The sequence below is a fragment of the Phaseolus vulgaris genome, chromosome 6 (assembly GCF_051622355.1).
Source record: "Phaseolus vulgaris cultivar YP4 chromosome 6, ASM5162235v1, whole genome shotgun sequence".
In the NCBI taxonomy this organism is placed as follows: domain Eukaryota; kingdom Viridiplantae; phylum Streptophyta; class Magnoliopsida; order Fabales; family Fabaceae; genus Phaseolus; species Phaseolus vulgaris.
Window position 1 is genome coordinate 27,771,111 of NC_143503.1, and position 17,134 is coordinate 27,788,244.

The window sequence follows — 17,134 nt, forward strand, 5'->3', positions numbered from 1 at the left end:
ATTCTATTAAAAAATAACAAATACTTCTTAAAATCTTCAGTAGTAATTATTGTAAAAAATAATTTGGGGCTATTTTCTTTTCCGAGCATGGATCAATTTCATTGTATTCGGCCGTATGTCTTAAGAAGATTAGCGTCGTTTTATAAATTTGACGTGAAAAAATATAAATACTTACATTCGTTCAGAAACTTAAAATGGTGATAAGTTTGAATTTTCTTAAAAAGTAATAAGTTTACTTACATTTGGCCAGAAACTAAGTTTCAATTTAAATCAATACAAAGGTTGGATTTCTGGAATCATTGGAGTGAAGCTAAGAATATTAGCTTTGAAATAAGGATGTATTGAAGTTTTGTATGCGCACCGAAACAATGAAATTAATTGACTATAGATACACAACAGCTGAAACATTAATTCACATTAATGTAAAGAAAATAAAAAAAAAGAGAGAAAAATTGGTGGAGGGTCTAAGCTAGAAAAGCCTAAGTAATAAATAATGAAAAACTAAGGTGTAAGGGGAGACTTAGATGGGAGCTGCACATGTGGTTCTGAAATGACCTGTTTGATTGCAACGACTGCAATGCACAACCCGTTTTACGCGGCCACGGTCTTCTGCTCGGACCCGTTTCTTTCTGGGTCGACCTGGGGGCCGGAGTGACTTAGGAGGGTTAATAGTAAGTTGAAGTTGAAGTTGATCAACATCAGACACCCCCACAACCCCCTCAACCTCAGACAACTCCTTCCACAGAGACTTGTCAGGAATTGGGTGTATGGTCTGTGAGTATGTCTTTCTATAGTTTGCAACAGTAAAACAGCTTTCTGTGAATCTTTGCACATTCTGCCTAATAGAGAGAAGAGCAGCCACAGCATGTGCACAAGGCAAACCATACAGCTGCCACCCACGACATTGACAACAACGGGTCCTAATATCAACAGTGTTTGTTCCTTCATGTGATATAACTTCAAATTCAGCATCAGTGGCACGAAGTACCTGGTGTGTCCTTGCACGATCAAGAGCGTCTGTGACAACTCTCTCAGCTGAAGGTACAAGTATTGATGTCCACTGCATACTGGTCTCTCGCCGCTCGTTAAACCAAGTCATTAGTTGTCTTCTTATGCATTCCATCATTTGAACTATTGGAAGCCCAGATGCATCTAGAATCCATGTGTTTAAAGATTCAACTATGTTTGCTGCAAAATGAAAAAAACTTTGCCCCTCGAAGTATGCAGTAGCCCACAAATGAGGTGGAATTCTTCGAATCCAGTACGCAGCATCTTGTGATATTTCTTCAATCTCTAAAACTTTTGCTTCAAATTCAAGTATGGTAAGAACTTGAGCTGCTTGCCATAGAAGATCAACAAGTATTGTGTTATTAAACTCCTTGCGAAAGCTGTCACTCAAGTGCCGCATACAAAATCCATGGAAAGCAGTGGGAAAATTTGCTTCTACACCGTCTACAATTCCCTTCTGCCTGTCAGACAAAATTGTGAGCCTTGGCATGTTTTCAGTGTTTGTCTCCATCAGGTTATGGAGTTCAGACAGAAACCACATCCAATTATCCTCATTCTCCTCATCAACAACACCAAACGCCAAAGGAAAGAGAGCTCCGTCACCATCAAATCCGGTGGCTAGAAGTAATGTACCTAGATACTTGCTCTTTAAATATGTTCTATCAAGCTCCAAAAGTGGTCGACAAGTATTTAAAAAACCATATATTGATGCTTGAAAGGATATGAATAGGCGTTGGAAGCAATTATCAGTTGGATTTCCATAAACAGATGCAATACTGCCTGGATTTGTGCGTTTCACCTGTTCACAGTATTGTGGAAGTAAGCGGTATCCCTCTTCAAAAGATCCACGCATTGCAGCCATGATACGCTCCTTGCCTCTCCAAGCTTGCTTGTATGACAAAGTGATGCCATGAACCCTATGAATCTCTTCCAATATCTCCTTTGGCTTGCAATTAGGGTTCTCCCTTAGCCTTTGCTCCACTGAGGTAGCAACCCATTGCACTGAGGCTTGTTGATGGCCAAGATGTGAAATTCCTCCACATGTGTGATTCTCATGGATTGTCCTAATACTAAAAGTTGGAACACCAGGGAGTTTTGCTGCATGAATGCGCCAGGGACATCCTTCACTTCGGCATTTAGCAGTAAAGCGAGTCTTATCCGATTTTATAGTCTGCATCTCAAAGTGCAGAGCGATTGCTGTATCCCTTAATGCCCTTCGGCAACTCTTAACATCAGGGAATTCTTGTCCCACTGACAATTCATAATTAGGACTTATGGCTAATGTACGAGCCTGAATTACAGGGGATGTGGGAACCATAAGCTGGGATTCATGGACATCCATTTCTTCAGCAGATTCAATACTCATTTCTGGGTTCTGGACCATAGTCATGGCCATGTTCTCATCAAATTCCTGATTTTCTGAAACAGTCAAATCATTGTTCTCTGTTATGGTCAACTCATGGTTTTGTGTGGGAATGGGCATCTCATGGCCATCATGCTCGGGTTTTTGATCCATGGATAGCTCATCTTCATGCCCATACCTGTGAACACCATCTCCATCAACATGGTTCAGTCCCAAACCCAATTCATGGTCATTGGCAATTCCTAAGCCCAATTCATGATCGTGAGTTTGCCCCAGACCCAAATGCTGATCATCAGTTTGTCCCAATTCCAAATCATGGTTCCCACTGAGACCCAAACTGTGATTGTGGTTCAGCACCAGTTGCTGGTTATGACCAAGTGCTAAATTATGACCCTGGCCAATTATCAAATCATGATTAGTCATTGAAGACATGAATCACTATATATCACGACAATGAGAATTTGCGGATAGAACGCCAGCTGCAAGAAACCAGATAACAAAAGACAAGTCAGATCAAATCATACAAATGTGAAGCTTAATGGTTATACACAACTAGATACGCTGAAAACTGAAAACTGAAGAAAAAAAACAGTTCAAAGGAGGCAAGGGAGTGAAGATACACCAACATTACCAAATCCAGTAACAGTATGAAATTCATACAAACTAGACTCGGCTACAAAGATGGGATGCATAAAGTACAAAACGCTCTCTCCGCTCTTAATAACCTAACTACCACAAGTTACAAATCCCAAATTTCATAATACAATGTCAAGTGTTAAGTACAATTACACTATAAGGATTACAGAATACAAGTCCATGATTGTACAGTACACTGTCAATAACTATAAACATGCCACTCGAACTTCATTAATTTATAAACCGTCCCACAAATAAATTGAAATCATAGGGTACACAATAAAAACCACCCCTTTTAAAACCGAGAGAGAAAACATCAATTTTGCAATCCAAATAAATTGAAGAAAAAATTGCATTGAGCTCAAGTTAAGAGTGGTGACTCCAGTGAAGCTAACCCGTAAAAAACTTCAACAAAACCCCCCCAGTGAAGATTTGAACAAAAAAGGCAAACTTTAAAAGGGAACATAAAATCCCAGCATAATTCAAAGCGATAATTAAACAAAAATTAAAATGTCGAAATTACAAAGCACGACCCCCAAGAATTGAAGGCAATAAATATGTTGACGATGAAGAGAATGAGAGTGAAATTACCTGAAAGATTGAAACTTGGAAGAAAAAAAACGGAACCCTAGGTGGGAATGGAAAGGGGTTGATCGAAAAAAAGAAGAAACGGGAATTTGAAAAAATGGCGGGGAAGTGGAGAAAATCGGAATTAGAAGAAGAAGGGTAAGGAGAAGAGAGGAAGATTGGGAATTAGAGGGTCCTCATGGGAAATCCATACCTTCAACCAAGCACCAACAGAGGGTATTTAGGTCAAACGAAACCACCCTCTTCTCTTTTCTTTTCCTTTCCTTCTAATTACTCTTTTGCCCCCACTTCCAGATTATGCTTCAAATATGCAACATTTTATCTTAATCATTTATCTTCACTAAATCATTTATCTTAATCAATACTTTACATTTTATTTTTCTATTCAAAGTTTTATGCCGTTACTTAACTATGTATTAAATACCAAAAACTTATTACTACACTAAAACTCATTCAATTATATTCTTTCTTTATCAGTACATTCTAACTCTTCACTTGTTATTACAAACATTTTAAGTCATTATTATTCAATTAAAGAAAACTCATGCAATAATGTGCTAACACCTCATTAAATACTTTTTTTCAGTTTTTTTTACATGTCTTTTAAATTTTATATCCAAAAATTAAGAATGTAATTCTACCTCTTGATTCTTGGTTTGAGATGTTTAATTATACATCTATAGAAAGTGAGAAAACAAATTAACATCATAAATAATATTTATTAACTACTACTTAAAAAATTATTAAATAAAAATTAATTTTTTAAAAAATAATTAATTATTATATTGACTAAATTGTATATTAGAATTTAAAATAATTTTTATTATTAATAAATAACTTTTAAATTGATATCAAATTAGCTTTCAAGATTTTAGCTACCAATTATTTAATTATTTATATTACATAGTTGAGTTGATAGTTAAAATCTTATATATCAATTTATAAACTATTTATGAATAATAAAAACTAATTTAGATATAATAATGTTCTTAGTTTCTAAAATAGTATCTAATTTACTCAATATAACTTATCTTTAAAATTGATTTATATTAAATAATTTTCTTTTTCTGATTGTCTTAAAAAACTTATTGTTTTTAATCTTTAATTTATTTTTAAATTAATTACTCTTTATTTCATTTCATAGTAATGATATATTTAAATAGTAAAACTATTTTAATAAATTTATTTAAAAAAATACATGTGTATCATCATTATTGTTATTAATATGTAAAAGAAACATTAAATTGGAGTCATTATATAACAAAAAAAACAAAAAAAACTATAAATAAAAAATGTGGATAAGAGTGTGATCTAGAAAGACTGGTGTAAGTATTTCTTAAATGGTAACAATTTAGAAAGTAAGAACTATTGATTTATCTGGACAAATCTTACTCCTCTAACAATTCAAGCAAAACAATTTATTTGGTATGAATTTTAAGTTTAATTAGTCTAATCGAATATAATAATAATTTATATAAATATTAGATTTATAATTTATAAAGTCATAAAAAAGTATAAAGAAATGTGAAATATAAAGTAAATAATAGGTGGTTAAATATTATTCCTACTATATAAGTAAATAAAAAAATATTAAAGTATTTTAAAATATTAGTAAGTTAAACTTGCAATATATATTGAACAATAAAATCTACCACTTGAATAATAATTTGTTACTTGAAAATGTCACTTAGTAAAATAGAAGATGCACTTCAAAAAAAATTAAATTAAAAGTTTCACACTCAACTTCTATCTTATTTTAAAACAATAAATAATCGCATAAGCAAAATATATAGATAGCAACAATTTTAAAGTATATTAAAATAACAATCATCTGTATAATCCTACACCTACAAAATAATTTTTAATGCAGTGTCACAAGTTTTCAAACTTGAATATAAGTCTTAAATTCCTCGATCAATACAATTTTAATTTATCACATAACAATAAACTGAACAACTAAACAAATTAAATTCGCTGATAAAATTCAAAACAATTATCATTATTCACATATTTCAAATTAACTAATTATGAATTCACATGTAAGAATATAATAATTCAACACAACTTTTCAATTCTCAAAGCTTAATAAAGAACAATAATTAAAATCTTAATTTCTAATTACTTTATTCATAATGCAATCATGAAATTATATAAGTAATTCAACTTAAATATAAAAATTTTACTAGTTTGCTTATAATTTTATGATATCTTATTACTCAATACTATTATATATTGTTCGTAGTTCGTAATTATATATATATATATATATAATTACTAGTAATTTGATTATGATTCAACCACTAACTGATAGTAAATTTTGAAAAAAATTATAAATTTTCCCAAAAAAATCTTCAAATTTCAAAGTCAGGCAAATATCACTGTATAGAAAAAAATTGTGTAAGTTTTTACTTTACTAACTAAAATCCATATTATGGCTAAGAGTCATTTTTATCATGGCTTTGTTATGATTGATGATGCATTTTTGTCACATAAATAACTAGATTGATTATGTTAACACTGTTAAAAGATAGTAAAATCAATGGTTGAAAATTGTAACACTATCGATATAGTATAATTTGATCATATTATATATATAACGAGCGTTTTATATAAGAATGAAACGGATATATACAATTTAATGTTATTTGACTGCTTAAAAAAATATCATTTAATTTGTTTAAATACTCAAATAAGTGCAGTCTATTTTATTCTAGATACAATATAATGACACAATTAATATTTATTTTTCATTGCTTCATTTCGATCTTTAGTTTTCCTCAGTTTTGATTCTAGATTTTTTACATAGTAAGAGATATCTTACACAACCATTGTCATAACAACTGTATATTTTTTATTTTTGTAGAGTACTGAAACTGGTGCAAGTTATACTTGGGATTACATCATTTCACATATATATATATATATATATATATATATATATATATGTGGTGAGAAAACTAAACTGTAAGCAAAATATAAAATTAGATCAAATAAAATTAGATAAAATATTTCAAATTATGACAATTCTAGTTAGATTTGGTTCGTAGGTATGGAAAATCCTCCCATTTTTAATTCACACATTCATAACATAATAAATTAAATATTACCAAATTGATTTAATCAGCAACATCATATATGTTAACTAACAATTAACTATAATAAAACTCAAGTTTGTCTGTGTTTGCACATCTTGGAGCATTCCACTTCAATCATCCACACTGAAACTGGTAAGATCAAACATTTTGTCTCTACCTTTCCATTTATTGAACAAGACCCTTATCCAATAAGTATCTTAATTACTTTAAATATGAACTACATGCAGTATAAGATAATATTTAATATTGATAAATAGAGTGAGAAAAAAAATAAAGGGGCAAGTGAAAATTTATAAATACCAACCTATTATTATTTATTACTTATTGTATAACAAAAAGGTATTGCAGTTTAAATAAAAACTTTAACCAGCCAAATAGTCTAAAATGTCCCCCATGGAGACATCATTGATATTTTAATAGCTTCCTGATATCAGCCTTATTACCCTCAATTCATGTAACTTGGATATGTGGATTCTCTTACTGAAGGTGGAGTTGAGTGCGTCAGGTTGAGACTCTTGAATCTTTTGAAGGTGTGTTGGCAAACTTCCAAGAAAGCTGGTCCATTCCATTGTAGAATCTAGTACCTGCTACATCACCAGTGGGAACCGCCTCAGAAATTTCTCTCAGGTCCTGTTTTGACAGTTTCACTGCTAAGGCTCCTAGGTTTTGATCCAGGTTTTTAATCTTAGTTGTTCCTGTAAAGGTGCAAAGAAATTGATGAGGAACAATCATGCACCTATTTATGAACACTGAACATATTTGTGCTTCAAAATGCTTTGGATATAACAGTTCAAACTTTTCAAAATACTTTATGTATTCCTCAATATTTATCAATGACACGATACAAGTTAAATAAAGCCTTGGTAAAAGCTGCAGGGAGATTGGATATAGAGCTAAAGAAATCAACAAATATTTTTAATAGGTCTTCCTCCTATAGAACTTTATGAAACTAAGCACTTGAGAAGGCAAGTAGATATTTGCATAGCAAGATATACAATCTAATTAAATGAGTAGACCTTCAATCAGCAACATTAGTACATAAGAAAAAACTGAGTCTTTAAAACATGGAATGCACTATTATACTGCACCAGTTCTTCAATTATTTGACCAGTATAAAAAGTACATGACTAAACTCTCTGGTTTCAAGGAAGCTGTTGCACAACAGAATGACTTCTGTTGAGGAGATTCAGTATAAAGGTTTTTCAATGTGCTCTACGGTTCTTTATGTAAGCAACAAGAAGAAAACACTTTTTCACTTTTTTTAATCTAATATTGCCTTGGAAATCTGGTCTTGATGGCAGCAAAAATTTTCTGGTATACATTTCTTCTCTTATGTTGGTTTTGTTCAGTTTATTAAAGCTGGAGGTAGCCCCTAGTGAAAGATGTTCCCCTGACTGCTGTTACGATGCTGTGAAGAATGAAATCATGATAGATTTCAACAAAACATAGACCTAGATTCGGCTATACACACTGTTAAAGATTACATCAAATTATCAGGCAATTCTTCCATAAAGTTACATCAAATTATCAGTTAATTCTTCCACAAAGTTACATCAAATCATCAGTTAATTCTTCCAAAAAAAACTATGAGGAATGATATCTTCTCAGATTATTCTGTGGTTTCTCAGAGGTAGATGGAGGAAATACATGAAGAATTGTGATGCTATAGAGTTTAAAGTATCTCACATCTTTCATGAAGGAAATTGTGCGGTTATTAGTCTGGAATTTTTTCCATGTTTCGTGTTGTTTAATTCTTTTTAAGGAAGCTTGTTCTGTATGTTTTTGAGCATGGATTTGGTTTGTTCCTCTGTGTTTCTTTTTTAATGGATTTTTTCTGGACTTGCAGACTGAAATGTCAAGGTTAATAGTGATGTTTAACAAAGTTTTTTTTAAGAAAAAAAACTATAGGTGCATAATAATTTGTTCAGATTGGGAAATAAAATAATAAAAATAATAAATACTATCTTCTTGGTACATAGGATACCAGTTCAGACCAGAGAGAGTATCTGATAGATTGTCACTCACCAGGGATAGGAATAACATCCTCTCCTTGTTGGAGAACCCATGCTAATGCCAACTGAGCAGGAGTGGCCTGATGCTTCTTTGCAAGGATTTCAATTCGTTCATATATATTCTTGTTCTTCTCCAGGTTCTCTGCTTGGAAACGTGGATGTCTTTTCTGACAAGTTAAATAATAACCATCAGCAAACAATATAACCTTTTTTTTTAAGTATAATTTTATACTCTTTTTATGTGAGAAAAAGATATAAGTCGGCATTCCCTGCATAACCATTTTAAGTTTAAATACTACATGTATTTGCAATGAAGACAACAAACCAACAAAAATTATATTCAATAATGAGAATTGATTATTTGTCACATCTTAACAATTCCATTTCCACCTTATGCAGTAGAAACACAGGTGAAACTGTAAATGCTACAATGATATATACCAGGTTGCTAATTGCAGGCACATTTTCCAGAACTCCTTTTCCCCCAAAAAATCCACGACCCAGAGGACTATATGGTACAATTCCAATACCAAGTTCCCTGTACCAATAGAAGCATTACAAAATTGAAGTCAGATTAACACAAAAATGTATTATAACTTTTCTTTTCATTTTCCTTCTTTTACTGTTCTGTTTTTCTTTAATATAAACATTCACAACTCACATTTTTTATACAACAGGCGCAGGGCACGAACTTAAAAAAAATGGAACTAACCTGCAGAGTGGGATTATCTCTTCCTCAACGTCACGAGTCCACAGAGACCACTCTATTTGCACAGCTGTGATGGGATGAACTGCGTGTGCTCTCCTTATAGTATCTGGACTCGCTTCAGATAACCCAATATACTTCACTTTACCCTCTTCCACCAGTCTCTTAAGTTCACCCACCTAAAATATAATAAGGAGTGACAAAATTCAGATAACATCAACAGCTTTATAATGTGTTCTGCTACATATGAGCAAAATCATAGATAGATTTCTGAAAGGAAGAAATGATTAACTGTTTCCTCTATAGGTATAGATTGGTCCACTCTATGCTGATAATAGAGATCAATGTATTCAACATCAAGACGCTTCAAGCTAGCTTCACAGCACGAGCGCACATATTCAGGCGAACCCTTGATCTGAACATTAGAGTCTCTTCCCATAATACCAAATTTCGTGGCTATCTGGATCTTTTCTCTGGGTAGCTGCTTCAAAGCCTTGTCAAACAAAACCAAAAAAGAAAATGACAAACACAACAACTGACTAATAAAGGAAAATTTGCAGTCATATATACACTTCAATCCATTCCAACACAAGCATGATTACTTGAAATCAAAAGAAATAATTTGTACCTTCCCAACCAAAAGTTCATTGGCATTAGCTCCATAAACATCAGCTGTATCAAAAAAGGTAATTCCCTTACTGAAGGCATAGTTGATAATAGAAATGCCATCCTCTTCTGGGAGAGGATCATTGTACGCTCCAGTTAGGCCCATGCATCCGAATCCCAATTTTGAAACCTGTAATAGAAAAAGAAACACAAAAATGAATATTACGCATTAGTAGTATGAAGATAAGAGAAGCATATTAGACACTGTAAGTAAGAACCTCAAAGCCTTGGGTCCCAAGTTTAACTCTTTGAATGTGTTGCACTTCCTCCATTGTTGTTTAGTTGGTGATTCAAAGATTCACAGTCTCTTCTTTTCTACTCCTTTTCCATTACAAGTGAGGTGAGGCCTTTATATAGGAATCAGAAAAGCTCGTTCGCTTCGTCATTCAGTGCGTCAGAGAAACCCATCTTTTCATCACTCATTACGTTTCCACTATCCTAATTCAAATTCGACCTAGTGTCTTTTCAACGACAGTTTAATATTATTAATTAAAAAATTATAACATATAAAAAAAAAGGATTAATTTCATATACCATACTGAACTAGAATAATAATAATATCATAAAATTATATATATATATATATATTGATCTTTTTATCTCAAACTTATGGAATCCATTTTTTAATTCATCCTAAACTTATGGATCTTGCTTTTATATATATTCTTTTAACTTTCTCTATTTTAATGGTGAAATTCAAAGAAAATGTAGAACTTTGTTTTTTTAAATGATTATGTAACGAATAACTCATCGTACTGTTAAATTACTCACATAACGAAGTAAAATATTATAAAAATCAAAATAATTTTTTAACTAAGGATAAAAATTACATTTGTTAGTTTTACTCACTTGTGTCAATTAATTGACAAATTATTATTTTAAACAAATCCTGTATGAATCAAAATAAAAGCAATTTTTTATAAAAATTTAAAACATTTTTTATTAATACATATAAGTAAAATTCGCACATTTACAGAGACCTAATTATAAATTAATGTTTGTATTCTCCTTAAACAATGGGATAAAATATTGTTTTAAAGGATGCTTAAGAAAATAACGCTCCACGGTTATCCGTGTCTTTCAAAAACGGTCAACGGAATCTACACCAAATCCAAAACCAATTTAGGGCTGCTCCGTACATCTATATTTTTTTTTAATTTTATTAAAATGAATATTTTTTAATAAAATTATCAACCTGGATAAATCAGATACAGAACTTCATTTTAAAGAAAATGTGCTTTGATTGCATGATTTTTAGACTTTCAAAGTAAAGTTATATTGGGCAATACAACTTTAGTGACAGTGGAAATGAATTTTAAACTTTCAATGTAGATATAATGTGCTATACAATAGCTTAAATTCTGTTTGAATTGAGAAGAGTATAAGGATTGGAGAAAGTTAATTTGTAAGAATTTAAAATAAAAATGTAAAAAAAGTGAGTATATTGTGTGATATATTAAAGTTGATTTGTGAATAAAGTTTCTTAAAGTCTTGATGTAATAGTTGTAAATGAGTTTTTTTTTTATAAAAGATATAAAATGTTAGTTTACAAATTTATTTATATATTTAAAAAATTTAAATAATAAAACATAAGATTTTTTTTAGATTTTTATACTATTGAATAATTTATTTCGGTATGTTTAAATAATTATTTTTGAAAAATATATGAGTTACTTAATATTCAAACATGGAAAGAATCGCAAAAATAATATTATTTAACATATACAAATGTATTATTATACTTATTTATATTAAATTAGATTGTATGTAAATACATAACTATGTAGATATTTTAGAGGACATTTTACAATATAAATATTATATGTAATGCGAACTGTACAATAAATTTATTTATAGAGAAGAGAAAATATATAAAACAAATATTAAATATTTAAACCCTAAATCCTAAACTCTAACTCCTAAATATCATACATTTTTTTTATTAACAACATATCATTCAATATAATGAAAAAATAATAAAAAAATATTATATATATCATCATGACAAAATCAAAAATAAAAACAAAAGAAAAGAACACCACTATCTTAAGTATTTTTTCTTTCCAATTTTTATATATGAGAAGAGGGGTGAGAAGAGGGGGAATGGCTCTTTACATGAATTCATTTTCTCTCATTTCCTACCCATCATTTTCTTTTATCCAAATTATGAATATTCTCTCACATCTTTTTTCTTCAGGATTGAAATTAACCCAATTCAGTTATATTTTTTTAATTTACAATGAGTTCTATTTTTTTTTCTATTTATGATAAAATAAAGAAAAACTGAACTATTATATGAATTGAATTAAATTAAAAACGGTTATATTTATTTATTTTAATATAGAAATAACTAACAATGTAAATACTCTCTCTATTTCTGTATAATATCAAATTAACTAATTTAATTTAGGTTTTTAAAAATACTTTTTTAATTTATTCAAATTTAGTACTACGTTATGACAAGCACAAAATCAATAGCTTTATTTAAATAAGTTTACTTTTGTAATTTGACAAGATTATCTCCAGCAATTAGCTCAGTTTTACAACATTTTACTAGGCCGAGTCGAATTTCCTTTTACTCAACTCCAAATTAGTTTGCAGCTCAAATTAACTTTTAGATACACATGGTTAAAAATATAATTTGATAATATTAAATAAGAAGATATTATAATTTGATTATATCAAATAGGAAAACATGTTAATAAATATTTCTCTATATTAATGATTATCTTTATTTCTTATTATTGTATCTCTCTTTCATATAAATAAAAATACTGACATCTATACAAGTTACAGTCAAATCCTCTCGATACCAATTTAGGATTTATACCAAAATAAGGTCATGCACATTGGGGTTTGGACATATCATCCTTGTAATAAGACCAATAAAGAAGAACACATTTGGTTCCTTAAACATGAGTTAAACCCTCACGTTTAATTGTAAGTATATATAAAAACAATCAGAACTTTTGCTTAATACATAATCAGGTAGTACTGCATTTTAAACTAAAAACTTTAACCACCCAACCATCACGTGTCCATAGTTGAGTTGGACTCTTACTAAGTTATTATGCATACTGCTAAAAGAAAACTCACAACATATCATATCCTTATATACTACATCTGCATAATGCACTGGCAGCTTATAATCGTACTAGTTCTTGCATCTCATGAATTGCCAACTGAAAATGATTTACTATGTCTTAAGTTGAGACCCTCGGATCTATTGGAGGTGTGTCGGCAAATTTCCAAGAATCTTTGTCATTCTCAAAGAAGTATCGAGACCCTGCTACATCTTCTATGGGAACAGCCTCAGAAATTTCTCTCAAGTCACTTTCTGTAAATTTCAGTGATAATGCACCGATGTTTTGATCAAGGTTCTTAATCTTGGTTGTTCCTGTAAAAGTACAGTCAGAGTTGTACATTTGTGGTGAGTAAAAAATTGATAGCCTACCTGTTAAATTTAGATAGATAGATAAATTGTCCTTGGTTATAGCAGTGATCCACCAAAGACTCAGAATTATTGCATATCTGATTACTCTTCCGACTACCAAATGGCACAACAAAAATCTACTATCTAACAAATGTCATAACAATGGACTTGGTGAAAGATAAAATACTCTTACTTTAAATGCTTTAGGAAAACTGCATACAGAACAAAAGAAAATCATCTCATTATTTTCATCAAAACTTATTCTTGTTGAAGAAAAAAATATAACCACTTGAAAAGACAATACATAATCTGGGAAATGCCTGAGATGACTATAAAGTTCATTTATAGAACTTCATTGAGAAGCTTCAGCAAGTGACTTAGTACACTAGATCGTTCTTGCGCTGCAGTTGGATGCTATATAAGCTAATTCTAGTAAATGGTCAACTTTCCCCTATCTCTTCAATGGGAAAAAAAGTAAAGTTAACCAAAAGTTTTCTAATGTCTCTAACCACACATTAACAGGCCACAAAGATAAGCACGCTAAATGCACAACTATATCGCCCACATATTCTTGAAGAGTCTATATTTATACTCTTTCTTGACCAGTGTTCAAGGGAAGTCATAGAAATATGTTAGCATAATAAGTTGTTCCGATTGAAGAAAATAAAACCATAATCCTGAATCCTTATACACTGAGATACTAATTTGGAGTAGTTGGTATTTAAGATATTTTATCACTTTCTCTATCTTAGAAAGGTAACCATATTTTGTCACTCACCAGGAATAGGAACCACATCGTTTCCTTGGTGGAGTACCCAAGCTAATGCCAATTGGGGAGGAGTGCAGTGGTGTTTCTTTGCAAGGCTTTCTATTCGGTCGTATATTAACTTGTTCTTTCCCATGTTCTCTGATTTGAAGCGAGGATGGTATTCAATCTGCCAAATGAAATTACTAGCCATTAGGCAATCAGATCTCTTCTGCATAGTTTTTTTCAGTATCCAGTCCAACTTTTTCTTTGATATGGAAAAGTAAAATGTATGGTACCTTCCATCATTACTTTTGTTCATTCACACAAGTATTTTCAATTTGAAAAATACATAGCAATTATAAAACAAATCTACTATTGGTTCAAGTTGAAGGATTGATTGTTTATCAGCTAGTTGTCACATCCAAAAATTCTGCAGTATCCAGTAGAAATACACAAATGTATGCTAAAATATTGTACCAGGGCCTTATTTACAGGCATGGTTTCCAGAACTCCTTTGCCACCAAAAAAGCCTCGGCCCAGAGGGCTGTATGGTACAATTCCAATGCCAAGCTCCCTGTATCAATAACATAAACACATAAACAGCAGATCAATTCTTTTTAATTGTATTTTTCTACCTTCTTTCCAAGTAACTCAGTTAAATAGAGTGTCAAAATATTTGTTTATTTTTAGTTAAGGAACATATATGAGAATTATACATTCCAATGATCTTGGAGAAGAACTTGAACTAACCTACAGAGAGGAACTATCTCCTCCTCAATGTCACGGGTCCATAGGGACCACTCTATTTGCAAAGCTGTGATGGGATGGACAGCATGTGCTCTTCTTATAGTATCCGAACTCGCTTCAGATAACCCTATATACCTCACTTTTCCCTCTTCCACCAACTTTTTTAGCTCACCTACCTACAATACAACAAAACCATTGACATATGTAACTTTTGTCTACTGAGACAGAACATGCAGTACAAAGTATATAATAAGTTTTAAGAAATAAAAAAGGTGTAATGGAAGAAGGAATCTGAACTGTTTCTTCTATAGGTACTGTTTGGTCAACTCTGTGCTGATAATAGAGGTCAATGTACTCAACATCAAGACGTTTCAAGCTAGCTTCACAAGACGATCGCACGTACTCTGGTGTACCTTTGACTTGCGTATGAGGAAAATTGATTCCTGCAATGCCAAATTTTGTGGCTAGTTGGACTTTTTCTCTTGGTAACTGCTTTAAAGCCTGATCAAAACAACGAAACACTCTGAAAGTGATTCCACCGTATTTCCAGAATCACTTAATTGAAGTGTAAGCAAGGGTGAGAAAAAAAATGGTTACTTTTCCGATCAAAACTTCGTTAGCGTTGGCCCCATAAATATCAGCAGTGTCAAAGAAAGTAATTCCGTGAGCGAATGCGTACTTAATAAGAGATATGCCTTCATCATCAGGAATACCATCAATGTAGCCTCCACTAAGGTTCATACAACCCAACCCCAACTTTGAAACCTATTGTGAAATAGAACAAGATTCAGTGTTATACAAAATCTTTGATGTTGTTGAAATTAATCGAAGTGGGAATAGGAGAAGGTAGATAGTACCTCAAAACCTTGGCTTCGAAGTTTGACTCTAGGAATCTCCACACTCATCTCTTCTGCCATTTGCTTCGTCCCTGTTCTTGCTGGATAACTACAGACACACCTATTTATACTATTATTGGAGGTACAAGTTTTTCTTAGTACAATTATTGAAGGTGTTATTGTGAGTTATAGTTTTTTATTGACAGATATTTTCAGGGTGGTTGGGAATATTTTGACTGCACAAAGTTAAAATCTACTTTGGTTATGTCACCAAGGCATTAGCATAGAAGAACCAGAATTCCACACCAACACGACAACATGCTTGTGGTTCCGGTTTGTCTGATTATAACACAGACTTTTGAAAGATAAAAGTGTAAATTATTTTCCTACTCTTTGTGAAACTTTGAGAATCAACTCCACTTGTTCAGGGTTCCATCAAATGTTTTTCATAAATTTGCAAATTTCTGCCTAAAGAAACATTTTGGTCATGAGTATAAGTTAACAGATAGCTTTTAAATTTAATTAAAAATGTCTTTTGTGAACAAAGTATCATTTTATAAGTGTTTAGAAATACTTTATAAATACTGTATTGACAGGGGCAGAACGGTTTACCGATTATTATGTCTGTATTAAGATTAAGACAATAATGAATTAGTTAATATATTTTTAATATAACACATATATTAATTTCGATCCAAAAGAAAAAAATTCATCAATATCATATAGATAGATACAATAACAAAACTAGATATTTTTATTATTATAACGTTAATTGTATTTGAATACTAAACACTTATTTAATCATCAAATAACATTTTATAATTATACTTCTTATTAATGTTCGAAACACGAATGTTAAGAGAGAAAAAAAAAACAAAAATACAATCGAAAATAATAAATCAATTGTTCACTCGAGAAGACTTATCTCATACAATACCATATGCCTTAAAATAAAAAATATTTTTACAATATTATTCTTAAAGAAACTAGTAATAAGTTTTAAATAAAAAACTTGTTATAGTTATAATCAAATATTAGTTTTGAGTATAAACAAACTCATTAATTTTTTTCATAATTATTTTAACATATAGAAATAAATATGATTGCATTTTTTACTTTTGAAATTTAAATGTAATGATACAAAATTGATAGAAACAGCACAATAATATTATTGGTAATGTGACAAACTTTTATAAAGAAGCACAACTAATGGTCGGTTGAAAAGTTAAAAGAAGACAAATATAAGACGGAGAGTGGTGAGCGTAAAATTACTCACACTTTTAGCTTTAAAATTTA

The 17,134-nt window shown here is 31.0% G+C and overlaps 3 protein-coding genes across 3 annotated transcripts; all 3 read right to left on the bottom strand.

Moving 5' to 3' along the window:
- Positions 1-311: 311 nt before the first annotated feature.
- On the bottom strand, positions 312-3,864 carry LOC137831808 (uncharacterized). Its single transcript, XM_068639628.2, has 2 exons — positions 3,599-3,864; positions 312-2,850 (listed from the first exon to the last, which is right to left on the bottom strand). Exon 2 carries the CDS (start codon positions 2,801-2,803, stop codon positions 521-523), a length of 2,283 nt encoding a protein of 760 aa, XP_068495729.1. The 5' UTR covers positions 2,804-2,850; positions 3,599-3,864; the 3' UTR covers positions 312-520.
- Positions 3,865-6,979: 3,115 nt separating this feature from the next.
- LOC137831809 (putative aldo-keto reductase 1) lies at positions 6,980-10,525 on the bottom strand. The gene is made up of 7 exons (XM_068639630.1): positions 10,293-10,525; positions 10,037-10,204; positions 9,701-9,901; positions 9,415-9,587; positions 9,144-9,240; positions 8,716-8,869; positions 6,980-7,385 (listed from the first exon to the last, which is right to left on the bottom strand). The coding sequence occupies exons 1-7, from the start codon at positions 10,344-10,346 to the stop codon at positions 7,192-7,194; spliced, it is 1,041 nt and encodes a 346-aa protein (XP_068495731.1). The 5' UTR covers positions 10,347-10,525; the 3' UTR covers positions 6,980-7,191.
- Positions 10,526-12,974: 2,449 nt separating this feature from the next.
- LOC137831810 (putative aldo-keto reductase 1) lies at positions 12,975-16,170 on the bottom strand. Its single transcript, XM_068639631.1, has 7 exons — positions 15,860-16,170; positions 15,600-15,767; positions 15,300-15,503; positions 15,006-15,178; positions 14,733-14,829; positions 14,286-14,442; positions 12,975-13,471 (listed from the first exon to the last, which is right to left on the bottom strand). The coding sequence occupies exons 1-7, from the start codon at positions 15,917-15,919 to the stop codon at positions 13,278-13,280; spliced, it is 1,053 nt and encodes a 350-aa protein (XP_068495732.1). The 5' UTR covers positions 15,920-16,170; the 3' UTR covers positions 12,975-13,277.
- Between the last annotated feature and the right edge of the window lie 964 nt (positions 16,171-17,134).

Excerpts from the sequence above, each read along its gene's own strand:
- LOC137831810 (XM_068639631.1), bottom strand. The coding sequence starts at position 15,919 with ATGGCAGAAGAGATGAGTGTGGAGATTCCTAGAGTCAAACTTCGAAGC. Across the intron at positions 15,768-15,859 it reads TTCGAAGCCAAGGTTTTGAG|GTTTCAAAGTTGGGGTTGGG; the intron begins GTACTATCTACC and ends ATTTCACAATAG. Across the intron at positions 13,472-14,285 it reads CGATGTGGTTCCTATTCCTG|GAACAACCAAGATTAAGAAC; the intron begins GTGAGTGACAAA and ends GTACTTTTACAG.
- LOC137831809 (XM_068639630.1), bottom strand. The coding sequence starts at position 10,346 with ATGGAGGAAGTGCAACACATTCAAAGAGTTAAACTTGGGACCCAAGGC. Across the intron at positions 8,870-9,143 it reads TGCCTGCAATTAGCAACCTG|AAAAGACATCCACGTTTCCA; the intron begins GTATATATCATT and ends TTAACTTGTCAG. Across the intron at positions 7,386-8,715 it reads GGATGTTATTCCTATCCCTG|GAACAACTAAGATTAAAAAC; the intron begins GTGAGTGACAAT and ends GCACCTTTACAG.
- LOC137831808 (XM_068639628.2), bottom strand. The coding sequence starts at position 2,803 with ATGTCTTCAATGACTAATCATGATTTGATAATTGGCCAGGGTCATAAT.